This window comes from Scleropages formosus, chromosome 2 (assembly GCF_900964775.1).
Source record: "Scleropages formosus chromosome 2, fSclFor1.1, whole genome shotgun sequence".
Lineage (NCBI taxonomy): Eukaryota > Metazoa > Chordata > Actinopteri > Osteoglossiformes > Osteoglossidae > Scleropages > Scleropages formosus.
In genome coordinates this window covers 21,534,751-21,562,071 of record NC_041807.1, presented here as the reverse complement: position 1 = coordinate 21,562,071, position 27,321 = coordinate 21,534,751, and the positions used below count along the sequence as shown (strand labels likewise).

General features: G+C 41.6%; 1 protein-coding gene across 1 annotated transcript; it reads left to right on the top strand.

Annotated features, from left to right (window-relative positions):
• Positions 1–27,321, top strand: LOC108931447 (mucin-2-like). Its single transcript, XM_029260067.1, has 39 exons — positions 1–67; positions 482–511; positions 3,405–3,627; positions 4,338–4,473; positions 4,588–4,633; positions 4,722–4,819; positions 4,925–5,117; positions 5,429–5,554; positions 5,970–6,090; positions 6,174–6,306; positions 6,424–6,501; positions 6,610–6,679; positions 8,291–8,428; positions 8,509–8,658; positions 8,816–8,895; positions 9,903–10,035; positions 10,145–10,391; positions 10,555–10,595; positions 10,821–10,894; positions 11,007–11,161; positions 11,650–11,788; positions 12,614–12,718; positions 12,812–13,006; positions 13,668–13,910; positions 14,714–14,870; positions 15,234–15,344; positions 15,469–17,055; positions 17,369–17,461; positions 18,723–18,964; positions 19,102–19,288; positions 19,597–19,795; positions 20,824–21,017; positions 24,955–25,024; positions 25,140–25,249; positions 25,624–25,655; positions 25,985–26,147; positions 26,410–26,447; positions 26,682–26,786; positions 26,906–27,321. The coding sequence occupies exons 1-39, from the start codon at positions 16–18 to the stop codon at positions 27,002–27,004; spliced, it is 6,393 nt and encodes a 2,130-aa protein (XP_029115900.1). The 5' UTR covers positions 1–15; the 3' UTR covers positions 27,005–27,321.

The following is a 27,321-nucleotide window of genomic DNA, read 5'->3' as shown; positions in this document are numbered from 1 at the left end:
TGTCAGTCAGACACCATGACAGCTCTTTGGGGGCTCACACTTGTGGGCATCCTAGCAATACTTTCAGGTATGGTCCTCAATGACTTTAATCAGTTTGTTCCAAAGTGCTTTTTTTTTTAAATTTCAGACTTCGTTCAATTAGCATAATGTGCCTAGAAATTACACAGGGGATCATTCTGATTACTGGTGAAAAATAGTAAATTTTTTTTGCAACAGAAAAATGTAATGGAGATAAGTTTCCATTTTAATGTTGTAGTAGTGATTTGCTTTTTAGAATTGTTATGTCGAGTTTATTTATAGTCTGCATGAAATTGCATTGTCACAGATTCATTTAGCAGTAATTAAACCCTTCAATTTTGATATTTTAAGCATTTTTGGCAAAAAGGTTAAACTCTATGTATTTATTTCCTTCAATACTATTTAACTACTGGGATTTCCTTGTATTGCAAAATGTTAATTTTAATTAATATTTGCTTTTTAGGAAAAGCTGACAGAACATCAGCGCAAGAATGTAAGTATATCCATTATATTATGAAGTGCAGTAAATTACAGTACTTCCATGCTCAAAAAAGCAGTAGACATGTACATGTAATCATTGAACACATGTTTTTGCCCAAAAAATGTTACCAGCATACATTATATGAGTGGCTGCATTTAGAATTCATAGTATACTGAGGTAATTGTGACCAATGAGTGTAATGCAACTTTATGGAGCAGTTAGGTGATCTAGAGATAAGAGGATCAAATATTCAGTCCATTTATATTATGGAAAGCTACAGATTTGATGTTTAGCTTGGCTGACACTGCGAAAGCGTCCATCACTACCACACTAAAACAACGTGTCATGCATACATAGACTGTTGTCTAGTTTCATGTAATTTTTCTGAAGACAGCATTAATCTTTAAACTAAACTGGAGATTTTACAGAAGACTAAGAGTAGTTTAATCTGGAAACATTTTTCAGTGAAAAGACTTAAGATGAAACTTGTAGGATAGGAAGCAGTAGGATACTTTTTAAAAAAGATTTTATTTGTAGGCATCTATTATTATGCATTATTAGAGTAGTACAGTGTGAGCAATATTACTGTCAGAAGTGTCAGTATTACTAAAGTTCAGCTCAAGTTCGGCCCCAGGAGGGCTGGTACCTGAGACAAACAAAAAGTCAAACGACCAAGGTGCAGCTAAATTTAACCATTAAGTTGGACATGTTTGCTTTTCCTTTCCCTAACCTTTTCTGTCCTTAGTGTAAATGTGTACCCAAAAAATCTCTTGTAAGCTAAATACTGATAAAAACATAAATACCATTAGTTTCAGTGGTAAAGAAAAAACTGACACTAATTTATATTAAAATGTCTGGTAAAACATGATGAAATTTTAATTGCATTAAATGAATACAATTATTTCAGTCGTTGACATTAATTATCATAAAACAACATAAGAACCAACCACATCAACAACTGCTTGTCCTGAGTAGGGTTGTGGCAAGCTGGAGCCAAACTGGCAACACATGGTGCAAGGCTGGAGAGGGCAGGGACACACACAGGCAGGAGCACCAGTCCATTGCAGGGCACAAACCCCAGACATGCTACACAGCAGGCACCCACCAAACCACAACATAACAGTTCCCCTTCATTAATTACTCCAGAACACTGTACAGCTTATTATTATAGAACATCACATCATCTGAACCACTGGTCCCATATGGGGGTAACAGGGAGGAAGAGCCTAACCTGGCAACACAGGGCATGAGGCTGGAAGGGACACTAGTCCATCACAAGGCACCCTAAGCAGGACTTGAACCCCAGACCCACTGGAGAGCAGGACGCAATCCAACCCACTGCACCACCACACACACACACACACACACACACACACGCACCCACTTGTCCCATACAGGGTCACAGGGAACCGGAGCCTACCCGGTAACACAGGGCGTAAGGCCAGAGGGGGAGGGGACACACCCAGGACAGGATGCCAGTCCGTCACAAGGCACCCCCAGCAAGACTCAAACCCCAGACCCACCGGGGAGCAAGACTGAGGTCCAACCCACTGCACCACCACACCCCTTCTGTTGTAGAACAGTACACATTAAATAAATCAATGAAAACAATGCAAATAAATTCAGATCTACCAAACAAGCTGACATGTTGTCCTGCAGCACCTGGGCTGTGCAATTGGATGTGGGTTTGAGCCCTGTTCAGTGTGTGTAGAGTTTACTGTACTTACAGTGATTACTATGTACACTGTACTAAACTCCCATACAGTCACTCACAGTTTATAAAGCAGAGCAATGTGATACAAAAACACACACAGAAAGCAATTTAGAGTCATCATGCAAACACACTGTAAATACATTGTAAGTACAGTACATCTATCAGGATACAGGTATTAGTTGCATACTATATAAATTCTAAATAATAATTATAAATTGTCATATGCTGTTATTTACACCTTTTAGAAAATGTGTGTTGTGCATTAAATGCAAATAACTGCCTATTTTATATGTGGACAGAGCAGTGATGCCATTGTCTTAGCTTATTTTATTGTAATTACCCAAATGATACAGAACCGTGCTAGAGATAATTTCAAAAGGACTGCGGTTTATTATGGTTCCAATCAATAAGATGGACTGCTGTCTCGTCCACAACCAATGACATAAACACCTTTAAGAACAAGTCTAATAGACCAAGTGTGCATTTTCATCCTACACAGCTTCTCTCACAGTCTCACTCTTTCGTTCCCCCTCATGCACACTCCCACAACCCTTAGGTTACACGCATTCTCTCAACCACTGCCTGAGATAAGGAACAGTGAACAACCATGGCTGGATGGGAAATAACACAATAAAATGCATGAACGTAACAACAAACTTACTTAGCAATTAAATAACAAATAATATCGCAAGGTGTTACAGTATTTTCTATATTTACAAAATAATGCATAGTACATTTTAACACAATTGTATCTATTAGTAACAGTAATGCTTTTTTTAGAAGGATCCTTGTAAAACACACACATTTTCTGAACCGCTTGCCCCATAAGGGGTCGTGGGGAACCAGAGCCTACCTGGCAACACAGGGCGTATGGCCAAAGGGGGAGGGGACACACCCAGGACAAAATGCCAGTCTGTCGCAAGGCACCCCAAGCAAGACTCAAACCCCAGACGCACTAGAGAGCAGGACCCAGTCCAACCCACTGCGCCACTGCACCACCACAGAACCATGCCCTCCCTACTTCCTTGTATAACATACTAAATAAATCAAAATGGTCCTTCATTCATGCAAAGTAGTTTTTGTCCCATATTTTATTGTATTTGTGGTAAATAGTAACAATAGCAGAGAAGCTGTGACAGCCCTGCTCACCTGTTTGTTCATGTTCTGTGGTTACTCTCCTTTACTCTGCAGCATGTAAAACCTATGGGAGTGGGATCACTCAGCCTCTTACAGGAGAAAAGTTCTACGTGCGGTCCGACTGTCCTTTCAACTTCATTACCTTCACGCATGACAAGGTGGACGTCATAGTCACTCTGACTCGTGGAAAAAGTGGCCTCATCAGCAGAGCTGTAATCAATGTGAACAATGCCAAAATCTCTCTGGAGAACGGTCACATCATTGTGGAGGACCAAAGGTCAGTAACTTCTTCTTTTTCTTTTTTAGACATGACCACTATCAAATAGAGCACCATACTCACTATTTTAAATAACAGCTGTACATATGATCGCTCAAAGGATCATTGATTTTGACCTTTAGTGCATTCCATCCTATTAACAGCACGCCAACTGAGGCATGTTTGTGTGTCCAGTCAGGGATGTATTTTCACTACTTTATATTTACACTTGACAAATGCTAACAGAGTACTCTAGAATAATAGCACCAAAGTCGCTTAAGTTTTTTGGCAAAGGTTGGTGGGTTTGAGGAGATGGACAATTCTGTGAGAGAAGTCACTCAGTTTTCGTTAACCACTTATCTCGGTGGTGATATGGGATCACTGGGTGGTGACAGTCCACTGCAGGGTAGCCTCTCACAAACACACACACACACACACACACACACACACACACACACACACACACACTATTGCAGTTTAGGAAACCTACGTGAACACAGGGAGAACAGGCAAACTCCGCAGAGATTGAAGCAGATTCAAACCTACATCTAAAAGCCCAGGTGCTGTATCATAGTAACACTACCTGCTGCGCTACCGTGCCACCCCCGTGAGAGAAGAGCAAATGTTAAGAGAGACAGTGAGCTGCACAGTAAATAAATAAAGATAAATGATTTGTCTCTGGATGACTTTCAAAGCCCTGGTAAACTCTTCTTGTGGTTCCCTTTCGCCAGCGTGTCTGTTCCTTACAACGACATGTATCGGCACATCTTCCAGTATGGCATCTACACAAAGATGAAGAGCAGGGTCCTGCCAGCAACTTTCTCCATTTTATGGCAAAGTTTTGGGAATGAGATCAGTTTATTCTGGGTAAGAGGTCATGGGTCTTTTAGCCAAATTGTCTTGAAATCTTGGAACTGTCGGATTCCTTAGTGTCACATGCATGCGCTCAACATGAGATGATGAACAATGCTGCCATTTCAGGTGGAGCTGGACACATCTGATATCAAAGGCTTGACCGGCTTTTGTGGTGGGTACTTTTTCATTTAACGCTGCAATTGCTGCCGGAAGGACTAGAGAAGTGTCACCTTCCTCAGTGTCTCTTCATTTCACCGCAGATGGTAACCCAGCAAATGATGTACATCAAGCACAAGACTGTAATGTCCCAAAAATGTATACACAGGACTCATACCAGCCGCCGGTACCCTCTCCAGAGGTTTGTGTTTCAAACATCTAAGACAAATGACACAACTTTCTCTGAGGTTAGTATTGAAACTGCATTTCGTAGCAGATGTTTAATTTGTCACTCTCTTTTTGTCAGGTTGATTGTAATCCTTTGTCCTACATGACAAGTTGTTTCAGTAATTTGGAATGGACAATGATACTTTGTAGGCACAATGTCGACGGCTTTGACAAACGGCCAGAAATTTACTGTCCATTTTTTAATGAAATTGCCCACAACTGTTTGGAGTTTTATTCTGAAATCTCAGACTGGAGGATTAAAACTAATTGCCGTGAGTAGCGTTTTCACAACAGTTGCAGTGTTTGAAGCAGAAATTGTGCTATTTATGTTTGAAACAACAATCAAGGGTAACGCTCCTGTGAATTCATTCAGTGTGGTAGTTTTTGAGAACGGAATACAGGGCCTGATGTCTCACTTTGTAATGCTTTTGGCCCTGAAATTTTTTATACCCTTTATTCCTTATACCCTCTTTTGTGGTATTCAGTGCTGATCAAAGTGAACTTTATTTGATGCGTTTTTCAAACGGATTGTTGGATTAACAAAGAACACATTTTAAAACACGTTTTCTTTATTCAAATGTAGCTGAACCAACTTGCCCTGGAAACCTTATATTTCAAGAATTTGGGCCCGCCTTCTCACCAATTTGCTCAAGCTCACAGTCAGATGTGGCAAATTCAGAAAATATCACCACATGTCTTTGTCCGCCAGGTGAGTGTCTTGAATGGTTTCAAAAAGTGTGTGTTCTTGACATTACTGACAAATAACTTGGCTCTCCCTAGAATGTTCCTTCATGAGATATGATTATTTTGCCACAAAACATGATTTTAAATAAATGATCATTTTTGCCAAGTTGAGCACTGCACTATATTTATTCAAACAAAGGGCTTCCTGTTATTGTTTGTTCAGGAGCTTTTCAAACCGAACGCCTCTTGCATCAAGCTCAAGCAGACCTTCATAAATATTTCACCTCCTGAAACAGCTTTCACACAAGCGCACCCTCATGCACACACATACATACGCACAAGTCGATGGAGGCCTCAGATACTTTGATTTTGTGGTAAGCAGGACTACAGGTGCAGCTGAGTGTGAAGTAAACACCGTCAGTGGAATTGCTGCCTCTTAGGTACTGTTCTCAACGACCTGGAGCCTGGGAATCTCTGTGTTGCTCCGCAAAACTGTCCCTGTGTCCACAACGGCCAAGTGCTTCCACATGGTGCTGTTTTGGATGAACGGTGTCAGACATGGTGAGGAATCCGCTAAACACTGGATACTCGTGATCCTTGAGAGTGCTGTCTTGAAAAAGAGAAACTGCCCATCTTTTTGACAGTAAATGTCAAGGCAGAGACTGGACCTGCGAGAAGAAGACGTGCCCCGCCATCTGTACAATCGAAGGACGATATGTGACCACTTTCGATGGCAAATACTACACCTTACCTGGGATGTGTAAATATCATGCTGAGGTAGGTTTACAAAAGGAAAAATACAGTTGAAAGAGCAACAGTTTTGATCATTATTTAACTGCAGATGTGAACTGGCTGCCAAAGTCACTTTTCTGCTTTTTTTATCATTATTACTAGGGGAGATACTGGACTCTCTCAGTTTCCTTTTCTACCACAAGTTTTACTGTTAGCCAAGTTTTACTGAAAATGTTTGAGGTACGTCCTGTTTCTTTATCAGCATAAATATTTCAATCTTTTTGTCACTGTAAAATTGTGTTACTTGGAGTCAGTTATGTTGAAATCTGCTGTTTTTTTTCCCTGCAGACTACATTTACCTTCTCCATGGACGGTGTGCAAGCTGGTGATAAAAACATCAAAGATGTCTATCGCACCGGTTTGTATGAATAACAGAGACCTTATTTCTCTTGTGTCATTATTTAACCACTTAGCTGTGACATTTTTCCATTCTGACCTACAGTGTTAGCAATACTATACCCAGTTACTTATAATTATGTACCCATTTGTGGTAATTTTAGCAAAGACACACACACACACACACACACACACACACTTTCAGAACCGCTCATCCCATGCGGGGTCACAGAGCCTACCCGGTAACACAGGGCGTAAGGCCAGAGGGGGAGGGGACACACCCAGGACAGGATGCTAGTCCATCGCAAGGCACCCCAAGCAGGACTCAAACCCCAGACCCACCGGACAACAGGACAGCGGTCCAACCCACTGCGCCACCGCACCCCCGTTAGCAAAGACACTTCAGGGTTAATAACTTCATTTAAGGTACTAAATTAGGGAAGAATTTGAACCTGTATCCTTCAGTTACAAAGTGACAGCTTAAGCCAGTACACCACTGCTGCTCTGATTGTTCAGTAAGTTTATGTGTCTTAAATATTACATCCATGAAAGGTGTACCACTACACAGACCATTCGTTCTAGGTATGAACAAAGTTTTTAATGGTGAACCACAGTCATTCTGGAAAACCAGTAAAAATGGTAAATAAAAACAAATTCTGCCAGAACGCAGAGAACAAGTAATTCTCACTCTTAATAGTCTAGTCATCTCTGTGTATAATTTTTCCATGAACATTGTATAATCAAAAATGATCTAATGCTACAGCAGCTGGTTTTTTGCATTTTCCCACCATGGTAAAAGAAGAGCACAAGAAAAACAATAATTATTGCGATTGTAGTAAGCAATTTATTTCATAGTGATGAAACAAAATAAAGAGAATTACTCACAGAATTTGTTACGTTGCAGGTTATACTTAATGATTGTGGAAGATGTTATCGTTGCAAGTTTTCCTCATAACCTGAGCAATGTTGAACATTTTTAGCTGTCAGTTAGTACTTATTTAATATAAAACTTCACAATATAGAAAAAGGTAAGTGAATACTACAAATACATTAAATGTGGCATTAAAATAGTGTGAAAAGTTGATATACAAGTGCACCATATGAAATAAAACTTGACTGCTGGACTGTTAATATATATATATAATTTAAAAGGAATTTATACCGCTTTCTCTTTACATGTTTTGAGTGTTATTTCATACAGAGCAGCTTCCTGATGTATGACATACTCAAATACAGTACTGTTTTTAACACAATTTATTATTATTTCACAAAATACTACCCGTGCAAGGACATTTCTTCATTTAGCAGATACTTTCCTCCAAAGTGACGTACACCTCCGAGAACAATACAACATTACTTACTGCCCTTAACACTGCTCCCAGAGAGACACTGTCACGTTTACCTTTTCTGGTTTGATTTTACATATTTGTATTTTAATGTTCCATTTTGACTGGGGTCCTATCCAGGGTGCTTTCCCTCTAGCCTTGTGGCCAATTATTCCAGGATAGGCTCCGGACCCTTGTGATCTAGACCAGGATAAACGCTTAATGAAAATGGATGGATGGAGGGATATTCAAATCTGAATATACTGTCTGTAACAGAATTATTTCATTTTTTGCTTCCTTTCCCCCAGAAAATGTTACGGTATTCTGGCAAAGTTCAGTGTTCGTTCAACTGCACGCTTCCACTGGGATGAGTTTACAAGTTCGAGTTTCTCCAACAGTCCAGCTGTATCTGACATTACCAGCACAAGAGAAAGGCCAAACAAAAGGTATGACTTTGTCTGTGAGATACAGTAAACCCTCTAGTTTAATCGCTGTTCGCTGAAGCGGCAGTTCTTTGACTTCTTAGGAATTTGTGGAAACTATAACGATATCACGACGGATGAATTCATCTCCTTTACGTCATATCCTGAGAGCTCGTCGGAGGTGTTTGCGCAGTCCTGGGCTGAGCCAGGATGCACACCTGATCATCAGAAATGCACCATCTCACAGACCCCAGGTAATGCTCCTCTTACCTTCTATCATGACTCAGCTGCTTCAGTCGACATTATATTTATTATGATGTAGAGAACCAACTTTTTGCACAGAAGCGTAGCAAAATAAGCGATCAAAGTTGTGTAAGATAAACCAACAACATTAACTCTTTAAATTTGCAGCTGAATGTCTGTACCTGAAAGATCCAAATGGAAAGTTTGCTGCGTGCCACAGCATGGTAACAGTTGACAGTTTTGTTGAGGTAAGGCACTCTTCTCCACAATATGTGTCTGAGACCTGTGGCATCCCATGAGAAATACTAGTGTTGCCACGGTTAGTATAAGGACAACGCCCAAGGCAGGCAGGCGGGTCCCAGTGCAGTGGTTTCACATATAAGTGGTTTACCTGGACCATGTGACAGGAGCAAACCATCAGGCAAAGTGAAAGTGAACAACAGTGTGCAAGATCCGCAAAGGACTGTTCGCCAGCTCTCTATCTATTTACATGTATTAATTTAACTGACCCTTTTCTCCAAAGTGACTTAACAGTGTTAAGGTTACAATTATTTACCCATTTATACAGCTGGGTAATTTTTAGTGGAGCAATTTCAGGGTAAGTATATTGCTCAAGCATAGTACAGCCAGAGGTGGAGATCGCACTTGCGACCTTTTGGGTCCAACGGCAGCAACTCTAACCACTACGCTACCAGCTGTTTGGTAGGAACTTACTGTGAACATCGTATGGTATAGTACACAGGTGGAAAGGAGCCCTCGCTGAGGCCCATGCAAAGACTGGAAACCAAAGATGTGACACGGTGGTCTTGTTGACACACACATGTTCCTTTTTTGGGTATTGACAGGCCCACAGCTGCAACAGACCCTATGTGCGCTGCTGACAGTTATGACTGATGGAGGCTGTCGCACTTCACTTTGGGTGGCTCTGTTCTCTCATATCGTCACTGCCGCATGTTGCATGTGCCAAATATTTTTAAGTCAGACTTTGTGAGCCAGATATGGAGCAAAATATACATAACACAGTCTCACAGTGTGTACTGATGTGATGGAGCTGAAGCCGCGTTGCCTTGGTTCTCAGTCTAACGCCAGTGGTTTTCAAAAGGTGCAGGAACTTGGAATGAGGTCTTAAGAGACCTTGCGGACTAAAGAGCGAGATGAGACCGTTCAGTCCAAGAATGTATGTGGAGGAAAATAAGAGTGGAGACTCACTTGGGTTTTGTCCCTGTACCTGTACAATGTGTCATGATTTTTGCAGGCCTGTGAGCAGAGACAGTGCGGCTGTTCCGGAAATAAGGAAGAATGCCTTTGTGTGGTGCTGGCCAACTACGCTCAGGCTTGTGCCAAACAGGGGGAAACAGTGGAGGACTGGAGGACAGTCACAAATTGCAGTAAGTCCATCCGCTCCATGCTCAAACTCTGTTTCTCTCTATGTCAGAATTATGAGAGAACGCGGCCTTTTCTGCGTTTCAAACATTGTTCCGTCATTTTGAATTGCAGCGACTAAGTGCAACCACAACCAAAAGTTTGAGTACAACATGCAAGCTTGTAACCGTACCTGCCGCTCTCTGTCGGAGCCGGACCCCACCTGTGAGGGGGTCAGTGACCCGGTCGAGGGCTGTGGCTGTCCAGAGGGAACGTACCTCAGTGAAAACTCTAACTGTGTGCCCAGGATAGAATGCTCCTGTTACTATGGGGGAAAGGTGTTTTCAGGCTCTGAGCCAGTGGAGGTCAATGGACAAAAATGGTACGTTTTGTGAAAAACGTCATTCATGAACACAACTACCTACAAAAATGTAACCTCTGGGATTTTTCACTGATAGTATGTCAATAGCTATTGCACCTAATGTGGTACTTTTATGGAATTACATCATATTGCAGAAGCTTACAATCTCTACTGCTTTTTCTAGCACATGTGAACACGGAAAGCCTGTTTGCACGAAGAAACCAGGTAAACTTTGTCAGATATGTTTATGAAGAATATGGATTTGACTTAGACTCAGTTCTATGAAGTAATTACACTTTGATTTTGTGACGCCCAGAAAAGTTTTATAGCCAAAGTAGGAAGGATTTGTTTCAACTTTATAAATTTACCGCATCCATTGACTGCTTTGAGGCAGCTGATGAGTTTGAATTGCAGAAGCAGCACTTTTACTATGTTTTACCATTTTCGTAGATTGCCCCGTACCAAAAACATACGAGCACTGCTCTGAACTTCAAAGAACATGTGATGCCTTGACAAAACCTATGGTATGTTAGCATAGCATAACAGTAATAATAATAATAATAATAATATTCAATCCTTGTAAACAATTAAACTCTTTCCAGTGTAACAATGTGCCAAACAAATGTCCATTTTTAGACTGGGGACAAGCTCTGTCAGAGTGGCTGTTTTTGTCCAAATGGCCAATATGAAGACCATTATGGCAATTGTGTTCCACATGAGAGCTGCAGTTGTGTGTCTGGTGAAAAAACATACAAGTCTGGAGATGTGGTAGAAGACAATTGTAAAACATGGTGAGTATGCAATTTTCTGCCCCAAGAAGAAAGCAGAGCCTTCATATTTCCAAATCAGAAATCTTCCAATTATTGGTTTTTCTTTTGCTTACCTTTGTGATGTTTTCCATTTGTCAATAATTATCTAATTCCTCAACAGGTTGAAACCTGAATCCCCACTCTGAATGAACTGGGAAGCAATACATTTCTTAATTTATCTTACACCTTTCTCCAAAGAAACTTATAGTTATTTACTCAGTTGTGGAGCTGGGTAATATTGCTGGGGCTGTTTAGGGTTAGTACCTTGTTAAAGGGCCCTACCAGTAGGCCTTGAAGCTATAACCTCCAGGTCTAAAGGCAGCAGCACTAACCACTGCAGTACCAGATGTTTCGTTAATGATAGCAGTTGTAAATATGTTACTTATATGGTATTCCTTTTGAACTTTAATGTAATATCATAAAGCTGTGAAAATGTGTATAACACAGTGGTTTCCACCCTGACTCCACAGCACTTGCAAGGGTGGGAAATGGACCTGTAGCTCCCAAGGATGTCCCGGGAAGTGTCAGGTGTACGGGAATGGACATTATAAGACCTTTGACTCCAAATGGTACCACTTTGATGGGCACTGTCAGTACACTTTGGTTGAGGTAAATTTGACAGTGATTACTACTTCTGGTCTGGGGTTCTTGCTTTATTCACAATGTTTCGGGAAACATTAATACAAGATGATACCATGGGACAAGCGGTTCTGAAAATGTGTGTGTGTGTGTGTGTGTGTGTGTGTGTGTGTGTGTGTGTGTGTGTGTGTGTGTGTGTGTGTGTGTGTGTGTGTGTGTGTGTGTGTGTGTGTGTGATACCAAAGTCTTTGCTGGTTGTGTCAAAGCAGTTTTCCCAGGATGCAGTAATGTGGGTTCCAGATACCTTCTGGTGCTGCAGTTCTAGCCTGACGTGCTTGTAGCTTCTTTACAGTTCAGATAGAGGATGTCATATTGAGCTTGAGCACTGAACTTGTGAAATATCAACTTCATTTCCACGCTTTGCAGTAGTTGTAACAATTTTAAAAACTGCTGTATTAGAGTGGGAATGACAGACTGTTTCCTGACCTTTAGTGTCTCCATAGAAGACAAATTTGCAGCACAAAATTTCACTAATTCATCAACAAATATGAGTGAGATGCAGGATGACCTGCTAAACCTTGAGGGACACACTGTGGGCTAATTCAGTATTTGCTGTGGAGGAACACAAGGCCAGAAAAGTATTAAGAAGTTGATTTTCAGCTGAGGTCCACAAATTTCTGATAATGTGGCTTTACACAACTGATGCTGTAAACGCTTTGATCGACACAGTCATTCACTTCACCACAGACAGACAGAACTGCAAAAAACTCAGATGTGCAATGAGTTCTCATGCTGTTGCAAAACAGGAGGGTTCTGGTTTGGTCAACTTTCTTATGATGCCTTGTTGCTTCGCAGGATGCCTGTGGCAGATCCAGTGGGTCGTTCTCCATCACGGCTGAGAGTGTTCCATGCTGCGATGCAGCTCTAACGTGTGCTCGCGTCATTGTGATCAATCTTAAGGTGCTGGACCTGTGTCACTCCACATTGCTTTCACTTCTTCTTCCTCTTCTGACTCTTGTCTGACGTTTTCACAAATTGCTGTCGTTTGAACAGGGTGAGGTTACACTGACACTTGAGGACATGAATGTGAAGGAGAACCTTCTTCAGCCACAGTCCTCTGAGAACGTGATCCTGTACTCAGTCTACACTTTTGGCCTATACATTGAAATATCCATTCCCAGTATGGGCTTGACTGTCATCTGGGACAAGAATACCCGACTGACCATCATAGCTGATGAAATGTTGAAGGTTGGTAATTCAGTTATTTGTTGTAAACTTATAGGGGGCGCGGTGGGTTGGACCACAGTCCTGCTCTCCAGTGGGTCTGGGGTTCGAGTCCCGCTTGGGGTGCCTTGCGACGGACTGGCGTCCCGTCCTGGGTGTGTCCCCTCCCCCTCCGGCCTTACGCCCTGTGTTGCCGGGTAGGCTCCGGTTCCCCACGACCCCGTATGGGACGAGCGGTTCTGAAAATGAGTGAGTGAGTTTATCTTTAAGATTTCATGCATTCATTTTTAACTTAATATGAAATGTATAATTAATAGACATTATATACAATTTCTAACATACAGTTAACTATCAGTTTCGTTACTAAAAGCATAACATTTATTCTTTATACTGCATTTATGAAAGCAAATCACTGAAAAGTAACTTACAGTACAATTCTCAGAATGATTAAAAAAAAAAAAAACCACACACACATATTGCTAACATATGGAAAAAAGTAGTGACCCTGACCTGACTGAGTACACCACACTGAGAATGAATGAGACTTTGAGAAAATACAGCCAATACTTTGTTTGAGGGGAGACATCAACACAACTTAAATTCAGAATAAATGAGTGCACATTTTTCTGAAAATATGGGCTCCCTGTGTGATCTTCACCTCTGACCTTCTTGGTGTGATTAACAGCAAAAAGTGTGTGGACTGTGTGGGAATTTTGATGATGATGAGACAAACGACCTGCAAACACGGTCACTGGTTCAAGTGACCAACGCGCTGGAGTTTGGAAATAGCTGGAAAACGACCACCCCACCCTGCTTAGATGCTGTAAATGAGACATTTCCCTGTGAACGCTTCTCTTACTGTGCTGCGTGGGCAGAGCATCGCTGCAAGGCCCTCATAATGGACACTTTCACAGAGTGTCACGGAAAGGTATGCTGTCCTGCTCTTACTCATAAAAATGTCTGCTGCTTTCACTCATGTAGTCTGTGTAATGTAAAGCTGATCGCTCGTTCGTTTGTTCATTCATTCATTCATTATTTTTTTTAATCATCCAAACAAGTACTCAGTATAAAATCTTAGCCACAAAGCAGGCTGTTATAACAGGTCATGAGAACTTATCGAAAGAGTCACGAGAAAGAAGAATCTTTAAGACAGTAACACTGAATATTCTCAGATTTCAAAACATTCCTACTGTCAGTACAACTGCCACAACCGCTGACTGCTGTAATACATGCCGTACATGTACATTTATTCATTTAGTTGATGCTTTTCTCTAAAACAACTTACAATGTAAAGCTACTTACCCACACAGCTGAGCAATTCAGGGTAAGTATCTTGCTCAGCAGTGTTACAGCTGGAGTTGGGATTTAACCTCTGACCGTTGGGTCCAAAGGCAGCAGTTCTAACCACTATGCTGCCAGCTGCCCCATGTGTTCCAGACGTTTGAGTAATGCATTTCTGAGGAGCCCATTTTTTTCCCACCAGTCAATTTCCTGTTTGGCAGGAAATAATGTCCTTACCTCGGGGGGCGTAGTGGTGCTGCAGGTTTGGCCGGGTCCTGCTCTCTGGTGGCCCCACACCCCACCCCACCCTCCAGCTTTGCACCCTGTGTCACTGGGTTAGGCTCCAGTTCGTCGCGACCCCACTTGGGAAGGGGTTTCAAACAGTGTATGTGTATGTGTGTGTGTGTGTGAGTGATGTCTCCACTCATGTTCATCTTGTGGTCATCCTAGGTGGACCCTCAGTACTACTTGGAGGCTTGTGTGAAAGAGACGTGTTCCTGTCAGTTTGAGGGGAAGTTCCTGGGTTTCTGCACTGCTGTGGCAGCCTACGCAGATGCATGCAGTAGAAAGGGCACCTGTGTCAACTGGAGGACACCAGACCTGTGTCGTACGTATCGCAGTGAACACAACGACATGTACTCTTTCTCAAGTGCCCAAGAAATTAAAGTTACTTACTGACACATTAAACAGAGAAAGGTTGTATATACAGTTGCTGTTACCTAAAATGAATTACCCTTCCTTGGATAGCCACATACAGTACATTAACTACATCAAGGCAGGTTATGAAATGTATGCACCTTGCTAAATAAAAACCACCCAGGTCTTTCTTGTTGCTTCCATCTGTCACTTGGCGATGAAATCCACTTTGCTATATTACCTGTATTGCAAATAGTCCTATGAGCCCTCATCCATGGCGTTGCTTGTCAATGGGGAAGGGTGAGACTCATGTGCATGTCTGTATCCACTGTAGCGGTTTACTGCGACTACTACAATGAAAACGATGAGTGCAACTGGCATTACCGAGCATGTGGGCCCAGCCCAGAATTACTGATCTGTGGGAAGCCATTTGAGAGCCTTGAAGGTAACAGGTCATTTCCCGTGGCTTCACATCCTGGTTGTTAGTCCTGTATTATCACTTACAAATAGAAAAATGTTGTTGAAGAAACTGAACTACAGTGTCAGAAAATGCTTCCATGTCTTCAAAGGTTGCTACCCACAATGTCCCCCGGATAAGCCATACTTTGATGAGAACACAAGAAAATGTGTGACGAGTTGTGAAACATCTACTACAACAACTACCACAACAACAACAACAACGACTACAACCACAACAACACCTACTACAACGACAACAGAAACGACAACAGAAACGACTACAACACCTACTACTACCACAGAAACGACCACAACACCTACTACAACAACAGAAACGACCACAACACCTACTACCACAACAACAACAGAAACGACCACAACACCTACTACAACAACAGAAACGACAACACCTACTACCACAGAAACGAGCACAACACCTACTACAACAACAGAAACGACCACATCTACTACAACAGAATCAACGACCACACCTACTACCACAGAAACGACCACAACAACATCTACGACAACAACAGAAACAACAACACCTACTACCACAGAAACGACCACAACACCTACTACAACAACAGAAACAACCACAACACCTACTACCACAGAAACGACCACAACATCTACTACAACAGAATCAACCACAATACCTACTACCACAGAAACGACCACAACACCTACTACAACAACAGAAACAACCACAACACCTACCACCACAGAAACGACCACAACAACATCTACTACAACAACAGAAACGACCACAACACCTACCACCACAGAAACGACTACAACAACATCTACTACCACAGAAACGACCACACCTACTACAACAACAGAAACGACCACACCTACTACAACAACAGAAACGACACCTACTACCACAGAAACGACCACAACATCTACTACAACAACAGAAACGACCACATCTACTACAACAGAATCAACCACAACACCTACTACAACAGAAACGACCACAACAACAGAAACGACCACACCTACTACCACAGAAACGACCACAACACCTACTACAACAACAGAAACGACCACAACAACATCTACTACAACAGAATCAACCACAACACCTACTACCACAGAAACTACCACAACATCTACTACAACAACAGAAACGACAACACCTACTACCACAGAAACAACCACAACAACATCTACTACAACAACAACAGAAACGACCACACCTACGACAACAATAACAGAAACGACAACACCTACTACCACAGAAACGACCACACCTACTACCACAGAAACGACCACAACATCTACTACAACAGAATCAACCACAACACCTACTACCACAGAAACAACCACAACACCTACTACAACAGAAACGACCACAACAACAGAAACGACAACACCTACTACCACAGAAACGACCACAACACCTACTACAACAACAGAAACGACCACAACAACATCTACTACAACAGAATCAACCACAACACCTACTACCACAGAAACAACTACAACAACAGAAACAACCACAACACCTACCACCACAGAAACGACCACAACAACACCTACTACAACTACGACCACAACAACAACAGAAACAACCACAACCACACCGACTACAACAACGAAAACAACAACAACAACACCGACTACAACAAAAACAACCACTACACCTACTACAACAACGACCACAACAACACCTACTACGACAACAACCGGTGAGTTTTGTTACAACCTTGATATTACGCAAGAGCTTATACTATTACTCCTTTATGGAATGGTGCAGTTTGTATGTATCAATACAGTAACAGCAGGCTTCTGAAGTATTCACTGCTTTGTTTCTACTGTGCAACCAGGACAAGTTGATGACAGACTCAGGCCATTGTAGCAATGCAGAATTCTGTGACACTGGTGTAATGAGCACATAGTGGAATTGGTCTATTTATAAAATGGAATGCATGCTTCATGAGTGTAGTCAGTGTTGTAAATATATTTGAATATACAGTATATGTGACCTCTTCCTCTCTTTAGTTTGTGTTTGTCCAGAAACAAGCAAGCCAAAATGTCCTAGAGGACTCTTGAAACAAATCTCTGATGGGTGTTGCAACAGATGGACATGTGACTGTAAGTACAATCTGAATTTTCCTGGTGTTATTCTCCATTACTCTTTATTCATTTAGCAGTTTGTCTTCTCCAATGAACTAATATTTTTGTATTGGTCTAGCTTAATTAAGAACTCAAGAATGCAGCAAGTTCTTGAGGAACGAGGTTTGGTGAAAAGGGAGGGGTTGGGGGCAAAGTTCTTAAGGCAAATTCAAGAAAACAACTTTTCAGTTAAAACTGCTGGTTACTTTCAAACAGTAGATCTATTAAACTGCCATTTTTGCAGCTCAGTATTTGCTGCTGCACGTTTTCCCTGAGTAATATTTGTATTTTCCCTACAGCATATTACACCCAAAATTCACTTGGTAACAATCTGCATAGCAAAAAATTAGTTTGGCATATAGTTCAGAATGGCAAATACTGAATAATGACATTCATGTCCAACTTAGATGATAGATCATTGAAAGCATTGTTGCGGGTCATAAGTTTGTGAAAAACAACCCAAGGAGTCAACAACTTGTTAAAGTTTTTCAGTTATTCAGCCTTTCTATTTCAAAAGGGTAAAACATTTAGTTTATATGATGTTGGTATTCATTTGAATTATTATGATGAATTTTGAGTGACCTAATATGTGGATATGATGCAATTTAGGAATGTGCTGTTCTTTTTCTCATTTAAATAAATGTAAACTGAAAATCCACTTTATGGACATTCTCTTAACAGTTGAGTCCTGTGGAATGAACTGTGTCTGTATAAACTGATACTCAGTATACCTCAGTTGCTATACATACATGTTTTTTGCTTTAAATTTTGTGCTGTAATATCAGATAAAAACCAAACAACTTGGAAAATAATAAATAATTTTTAAAATAAAAAGTAATCATCCTTACATCAGCCAGAGCTCTTCTTTGTCAAAAAGCCCCAATTGTAGCTAACTTCTAGCTCAGATTTAAAGAAAAAATAAATAAATTTTATTTGTACAATTAGTATGTTGTTCTTCGGTATTTGACACATATGTAAATTGTATTTACAATTTTTTGTTGGTTGTGTTTAATGAGTCCATCACATCAGTAATGGACAGAGCTGCTAAGGCTGTGAGGGCATGACAGGATGTGGAAAAGGAATGTTACCACTGAGTCAAATGCTTTACTGCTTACTTTCATACCTTATTAACAAGTCATCCTTTTGTAACATATGAGGAATGGAAAATGGAAAGTATGTATTTCCCCTGCCTGACATGCTCTTCCAACACAACTCAAAAGTTCTCTGAATTCCTTCACAGGTCGGTGTGATGTTTATGGAGACCCCCACTACATCACCTTTCAGGGAACACCTTACGATTTCTTTGAGAACTGCACTTATATCCTTGTGAAAGAGAAGAAGCCTCAGTACAACTTCCTTGTTGCTGTGGACAATAGCTTCTACAGCCCATTCTTTCTTGAGTCGTTTGTTAAAAGGGTCATCGTGACATATAATGAGAGCAATATTGTCTGTGACATTTCAGCTAATGACCCAAAAATTGTGGTAGGCTTCTCAGTCAACCATCTAATCAATCAAGAAATAAATAAATAAATGTTGATAACATTATACTATGTTATACCACATTAGACTTGTTTTCAGCATGTTCTGTGTTAAATGTTTGCTTACAATCTTTCTTGCAGTGCACACTCAATGAAGCCAGCATATTCCCCCCTACTGAGAAACAAGGAATAAGATTTCAGACAACTGGAGCTCAGGTTATTATGTACATGGATAAAATCCGGTCAAGTGTCACAGTCACAAGCGAAAGAGGTGTTATTGTGAATGTGGCAATGGAACACTTTGCTAATAATACTGAAGGACAATGTGGTATGTTTCCTTTTCCATTTATTTGTTGAATGTGTGTGTTCATGGGGCATACAACTGATTTGTATTCTTTAGATGTGTGTGTACAAAATGGCAGTGGTATTGTGGCTTGGAATCATAAATCTAGCTATACATGTGTAGTATTAGGATATACATATCACTGATGAACACTGATCACATGCGTTTTTTTTTTTTTTGTTTTGTTTTTTTGGATCATACACTTGCATGTTCATGTACCTTTGAGTGTGTCTGACACATGTCACTGCCCTTTGGATGTGTGTGTGACTAAACCCTCATTCCTTGTCGCACAGGTGTTTGTGCTGGAGGATCCTGTGTGCGCAAAGGTGGTGCACTTGAGAATGACAACTGTTGTCCACAGACAGCTTCCTCGTGGGTGTATAATGACCCTACTAAGCCTCACTGCCAACCAAGAGAAGCACCCTGTATCCCACCAACAACTCCTAAACCTCAGTGTAATGCAACCGGCATCTGTGGCATCCTCAAACATAAGTAAGCTTTGCTTATTTCTGAAGCGTATTCGTGACTGCAGATTCTGTGAAAACAAATAACACATACCACACATTGAAAGTTGCTTTTCTCAAAAACATAAGTACTAAAAATATAGAAATTATGTTTTTTTAGAGCATGAACTGTGCCCATAATAACAAGTAGAGAAATTAAGTAATGGAAAGGAGATGCAAATGCTACCTTTCATATCATATTTAAGGCTTAAGGGACACTGTACAATTCCACCCACATTTTGTTTTTTCATTATTTTCAACATTTTATTTGTGATTTCAAGCATTCTATCAGAAACTAAGATCTTGTAACACAGAAGTGACAAGTCCAGTTCCCAAGTCCTCTGGCTGCATTTAAAAAGTCAGCATTTCTGAAATAATTCACACTTTTCACTAACTCTTGCAATACCATGGTGAGACCATGCTGTGTTCATCTTCTCACCAGTGAAATTTGCTACAGTGGGACACTGTGATGAGGTTTTCTCAACAATATGGTACAAACTAAGTGTGGCTAATTGTCCATCTGTGTTTAGCTCTTTGGTTTTTTTGTCCACCAAGAACCATACTGCTAATTCACACCTTTCTTTTACTTTAACCATAAGCTCAGCAGAAAAAGGAGGCAGATATGCTCTGTTAACTTGGCAGTTCCAGAAATAGAAGGAAATTGATTAAATGACTACATCTTAGAAGTCTTCAAATAGTTAAGTGTTGTGGATCACAGCACAGTGTGAATAACAATGGCATATCTGTATAACTACAAAAATGTTTTGGCTAGGGGGTGTGGTGGCGCAGTGGGTTGGACCACAGTCCTGCTCTTCAGTGGGTCTGGGGTTCGAGTCCCGCTTGGGGTGCCTTGTGATGGACTGGCGTCCTGTCCTGGGTGTGTCCCCTCCCCCTCCGGCCTTACGCCCTGTGTTACCGGGTTGGCTCCGGTTCCCCGTGACCCCGTATGGGACAAGCGATTCTGAAAGTGTGTGTGTGTGTTGGCTACACTTAACACAAACTTTGTTATTATGTTAGAGTGTTCAGCTCCTGTAGAGAGAAGATCAATTCAACCATCCTGGATGACATTGAGAAAAGTTGCAAGATAGACAAGTGTTTATCAAACAGCACAACCGAGAAAGGTCTCTGCTCATCACTAAGTCAAGCGGCTGAAGTGTGCAGGGCAGCCAATGTCTGTGTGGAGTGGAGATACCTGACCAATGGAAACTGCGGTAATAAATCCTGTTTTCCTTTTCCTTCTGAGTTAAAACACCTTGATAGTGGAACAGAATCCAGGAATTCTTGTGAAAACAGGACTGGCAGGTCATTGAATTTAACATTATCCCAATTAACACTTCCATAAATCCATTATTAAAAACTGCTTGTGCAGGGTCATGGTGTGAGCAACCTGGTGTGAGATATAGTAAACTCCTAACTTGATGTCTCTACCATCACAGTATGACACTTTTGTTTACTTTTATTAATTTGAAATACGTCAAAATTAAAACTCGCACACACAATGTCCACAACGTATGTCCCAAGCGGGGTCACAGGGAAACAGAGTGTAACCCAGCAACACAGAGTGCAAGGCTAGAGGGGGATGGGACACACCTTGGATGGGACACCAGCCTGGTGCAAGGCACCCCAAGCAGGACTCAATCCCTAGACCCACCACAGAGCAGGCCTCAGCCAAACCTGCTGCACCCCCGCGGCCCCAAAAAAAGTAAAACTCTTTTAAAATAAATGAAAGCAAGAAACATGATTCCTCCACAATATACTTTCCAATGTTATTTTCTGATTCATCACATCAACATACCTTTATATTTAAATTTAGTCATTTAGCAGTCGCTTTTTTCCACAGCAACTTACATCTCACAGAAAAGTAAAAGTGCATTACATTAACAGAAAGAGAGACTTTGATATGGATGGACACACACACACACACACACTTTCTGAACTGCTTGTCCCATAGGGGGTCGCAGGGAACCGGAGCCTACCCAGCAACACAGGGCGTAAGGCCGGAGGGGGAGGGGACACACCCAGGACGGGACACCAGTCCATCACAAGGCATCCCAAGCGGGACTCAAACCCCAGACCCACTGGAGAGCAGGCCCTGGTCCAACCCACTGCACCACTGCATCCCCGCTTTGATATGGACATGTGATTCTAAAGCATAGTTAACATTCCACCATATGAACCAATGTATATCACACGAGTAGCTGCATGAAGGTTTATCCATTATTCAGTGGTAAGAATCACATAACTGCTGAACATGAACATTTACACATTTAACATATATTTAAGAGATCATGGGAGAAGTGAGTCCAGAAGAAGGGAGTTTTAAGACCATTTTTAAATGTAGAGAGAGATTCAGCAGTCTTGGCTGAAAGGAGGAGGTCATTCCACCTCATCAGAGCCAGAACTGAAAAGCTTTGTGCTTTTGAATTTGGACCTTTTGTGTGTGAGACCACCAAGCAGGCAGAGGTGGAGGAACATAGTAGTCTGGTTGGGGTGTGGTGAATGGGTAGGTCTTGTAGATATGGGGTTCCATCAGTTCTACTGATGCTTTTCTAGGCCGCAACCAGGGTGTTGAAATTTAATCTGGGCAGCTATAGGAAACCAATGCAGAGGGATGAGGACGGGTGCTACATGCAAATACTTTAGCAAGTCAAACACAACTCTTGCAGCAGCATTTTGTATCAGCTGTAGAGGTTTGATGGCAGAGCCAGAAGTCCAGAATGAAAAGAGTTGCAGTAGTTCTGGTGGGATATCACCATGGCCTGGACATGTAGTTGTGTAGAGTCAGTTGTTAGAATGGAGCGGATCCTATGGATGTTATGCAGGGTGTATCTGCAGGACCAGATTGTGGCTTCAATGTGCTGAGAAACTGACAGACTTGAGCTGACCATTATTTCTAGACTCTTAGCCGAGGAGACAGCCAAAATGAGTGAGTTGTCTAGTTTGATAGAGAGTCTTGATAGGAAGATGGACCAGCTGGGGGGGGAAGGATCTCTGTTTAGGAGAGGTTGAGTTGTAAGTGGTAATCAGACATCTAGGCAGAGATGTCTGATAGGCAGGCAGGAATATATGAGGAAATGTCTATAGCTCCAGATAGAAAGGAGAGGAAGAGCTGGGTATCATTGGCATAGCAGTGGTAGGATAATCCCTGGGAGGGAAGAGATGTAGACTGAGAAGAGTAGGGGACCCGGTACCAAGCCCTGTGGGATGCCAGTTGAGAGTGGCTGAGGAGATGATCGGGAGCCCCACCAGAGCACTTATTAGGATCTTTCTGATAGGTGGAACTCAGTCCATTTCAGTGCAGTTCCTTTGATGTGAAGCTGTCTAAAAAGGTAGAGTAGAATCGAGTGCTTGAGAATGTCAACTGCTACTGACAGGTTGAGGAGGATGAGGACTGAGGAGAGGGAGGTTATTGTAGCTGACTGGAAGGCATCTGACACCGGTGCAATTTCCAGTTTTGAATCCAAATTGATACCCATCAAGAAGATTATTCTGCGTGAGGAAGGCAGATAGTTGATCACAGGTTGCCCATTCCAGAGTTTTTCACAGAAAAAGGAAGAGGAAGACTGGGCTTGTAGTTCTGGACTGAATCTGTATCCAGACAGGGTTTCTTTAACAGGAGTGAAATGAGGGCAACTTTGAAGGCAGATGAGAAACAGCCAGATGAGCGTGAGGAATTGGTGATCTTGGAGATGAAGAAGGAGAATTGCAGGGAGATGTCCTGTAGAAGTGGTGAAGGAACAGGACTGAAGGAGCAGGTGGTGGCTCTGTGTGACAGCAGGAGGTCGGAGATTTCAGTTTCTGACAGGGGCTTGAATTCGGAGCAGGTGACTTCACAGGGAGGTCCAACATGATAAGGGCAGGCAGATGCTGAGAAGTTGTTCATGGTTGCATTGACTTTGTCCCTGAAAAACACAAAAAAATCATCATTAGTGACAGAAGAGCAAGGGGAAGGAGGAAAAGGGGAGAGTGGGGATGAGAAGGTAGTGAAGAGCCTGTGTGGTGTGTTAATTGTGGACTGCAGTTTGTTGTGGAAGATGATAGTTTTAGTGAAAGAGACAGGTGGAAAATTGCTTGAAGATCCTTGTAAACATCCAGGTCGACGAGGGCCTTTGATTTTTGCTGTCGTTGCTCTAACGCCCAGAGTTTTGTCCTGTTGGCTAAGAGTACATCAGACAGCCATGGGATGGAACATGTCTGATGTCTGTCACCTACAGGCCACTTCCAACTCCGTTATTTATACAGTTAGTAAAACCTTAAAGAAAAAGAAATCCCTCAGTGTGTTCATGGTTAAGTTTCTCTATAATCTTGAATATAGATGTAGAAAATACATACCATCTGAAACCTCTTGTCCCATCTGGGGTCCCGGGGATCCGGCAACACAGGGTGAGGGGCTGGAGAGGGAGGGGACACACCCAGGATGGGACGCCAGGCCGCTGCAAGGCACCCCAAGCAGGACTCGAACCCCAGACCCACCGGAGAGCAGGACCCAGTTCAACCTACTGCACCACCACACCCCCTGCTATAGACAATAAAAATGCTTTTTAAGACCTTTCATTCCAACATTTTATTACCTTTGAGCTACCTTAAAATTAAAACTAATTTTAAATGAAAAGAATGAAATACATACTCTCCCCAAACCCCAAAGGAATTCCAGTTCTTGACTGAGAAATTCCATAAATATGCACAACATTTCTCATATTCATCTCCAATCTTGGAGACCCTGATACAGCCTCATTACATTTCTGTACTGCATTTTGCTGCCAGCTAATGGCTGCAAGAGGAAACACAGGTCGTTTTTTTCTCTGCAGCAGACAAGCTTTTTAGAAAATAAAATAATAAAGAAAATGAGAATGAAATTAAAAATATGAACAAATATGATGTTCCAGCATAGATGCAGGCATGTGATTCCTCGAGTTTTTGTTGTCACACATTGCACAAGTAGCTGCCACAACTTGCACACAATTTATCCAAAACACACTGTGTCTTCAGACCACTTATCCACGGACACATGAGGATAACATGCATTCTCCACACACACTGATCCAACGTCAAACTTATGCCTGAAGAGAAAAGGCGCTGTGTCAGCAGTGCTACCCGCTGCACCACTGTGTGACTAAATTGAATTCTATCTTAACCTCTCTGTTTTAGATATATCATGTAGCAGTGGACTGATCTACCAAGAGTGCAGGTCTAAGGCTGATGACTATTGCGATTGCAAGTAAGAGTGTTTACCTCTTTGAAGGGCATGACGATGGGTTACGTAATTGAACTGAAAATGTTTTATGTGACGCCAGTGATTCCATTCCTAGTAAGACCTGCATGTCCTTTCTCAGAAACCGTGTTAGTGGGATGAGCTATGACACCCCATTGCCTGGGTGTTTCTGCCGTGAAAACATGATGCGGGCAGAAAAATACAAAGATATGTGCGTCCCCCAGTGCACAAGTAAGTGAGACTCCACTGCTGTTCTACTAGGTGAATCATTAATCTGAATTGTGTGGACCTCATACAAATTCTCATACTGATATCGGCGGCATTGGTATATCTTTAAACATATAGTTAATTTTTACTGCTAGAACATGCAGAGAAAGCAGAAAAGTCACAATTGTTGAAGTTAAGAAGATTCATAATCAATTTAGTAGTGTGTCTATGTAGCTGTTTGCATGACAAAATGTACTAGACACCTGTAGGATTTACCTGTTTTAGCAAAGTACATTTGCCTGTCTTAAGGAGGGTCAAGAAACTGATGTTAGAGTGAAACACGTTTCTACTTAAATGGAAATACTGTACACACTCAAATATCTCAATTCCATTCTTAGCCTGCAAAGGTCCACTTGGAGAGCCCAAGCAGGTAAGCGTCCTGGCTCTTACGATTGAGTGAAGTTTACGGTAGTTTACTTAAATTTTATTATTTCAAAAATTGATTTTCAAGTATAATACGTGAAATGTAATGCTGAAATTTTAAGTCCTTGTTTTGGGCTGACAATAACAAAACTGATAATCTGAACGCATCCAGTCAGATCAAGGACATTTTCAGATGCTAAACGTCTTTTCTGAGCCATCGTGCCAAGCTTTAAAATTGACTGCAGACACACTAGAGAAATCCTCTTATTTTACTTTCCATTGTTATGTGTTCTGCATGAGGAGACTTTTGTGTTCTGATGAATTTGTCCCTCTTAGCCTGGTGAAACCTGGGAGTCCAAGTGCAACATATGCACCTGTAATAACATCACAATGACAGAGGAGTGCACACCCAAACCCAAACCAGCACCTCCCACCTGCAAGGACAACGAGATGCTGATCACCTTCAACAGCACAGACTCCTGTCCCATGGCAATTTGCGGTAATACATTTACTCTCTAGATGTATCTGTATATCCATGTGCTAGTACAGGACACGTTACTTCAGTAATCAGAAGAATTTTCACTGAATAGGGGATTGTAAAAAAAAAGATTCCAGAATGAGAACAGATGGTGTCTGAACTGTTAATACAATTTATTTTGTTATAGAAATGGTTTTATATCACTGAAAAACATTCTGTTCAAAATGTGTCATTCTGAGAACACTGTACTGATTATTACAGCATTTTTTACATTTCTTTGCAGTTGAGAAGACTTGTGAGTACAACGGGACAAAATACAAGGTATTCAGAAAGTCACTTTAATGATCCTGTGACATGTTGAGTAAGCAACAGGGCTAAATAACACTGGAAATGTTGTAGTGTGTGTGTGTGTGTGTGTGTGTGTGTGTGTGTGTGTGAGAGAGAGAGAGAGAGAGAGAGAGAGAGCAAAGGGACTATGACATTATGACTTGAAAATGTGTACAAAATAGTCTGTGTGTTTTAACAAAGTGTTTGTGCACGTCTGTTTCCTTGCAGGTTGGGAGCCAGTGGAAAGGCAGCAGTCCTTGTGTGTCATACAGCTGTCAGCCAGATGGCATTCGGATTAGTGAGAGAGTTTGCCCGGCCCTGAATTGTACAGAGGTACCTTTCTTAACTGTACTCTGTTTCACACTGTCGCTAGGAGATACCAATCCCTTTCTGTGGCATATTTTCTTTTTCCTTTGTGGATGGCCTCTAACACTACACTCATTCCTTTGTAGGCGCTCAGGAAGTGGGACGACCAGAAGTGCTGTTACACCTGCTCAAACCTCAATGAGACATGCCCTAAGAACATCTGCAACACATGCTGCTTTTCATAGCAAATTGTGCCGTAATGTAAACCTGCAGTGCTCTGATCATATAATGTCCCTCTGATTCTGACACTTCTTTCCATACATACATGTGCCATTCCTGTGTGTGTCTGGCAACATCATACCTGTTAAAGTTACCTTTCACTTGGGATTTTCCCAAATGGCTTTATGTTCTTCTGGTTTCCATATATAACTGAGAAAAATCAATCAAGATTGGAATAACTGAAATAGCATATTGTCACTGACGAGTTTTCTAATTTCTCTTGTGGTGGTGGAACTCATTGAATCTTATTGGTTTAATGTGAAATGATTAAATGATCTTTGCA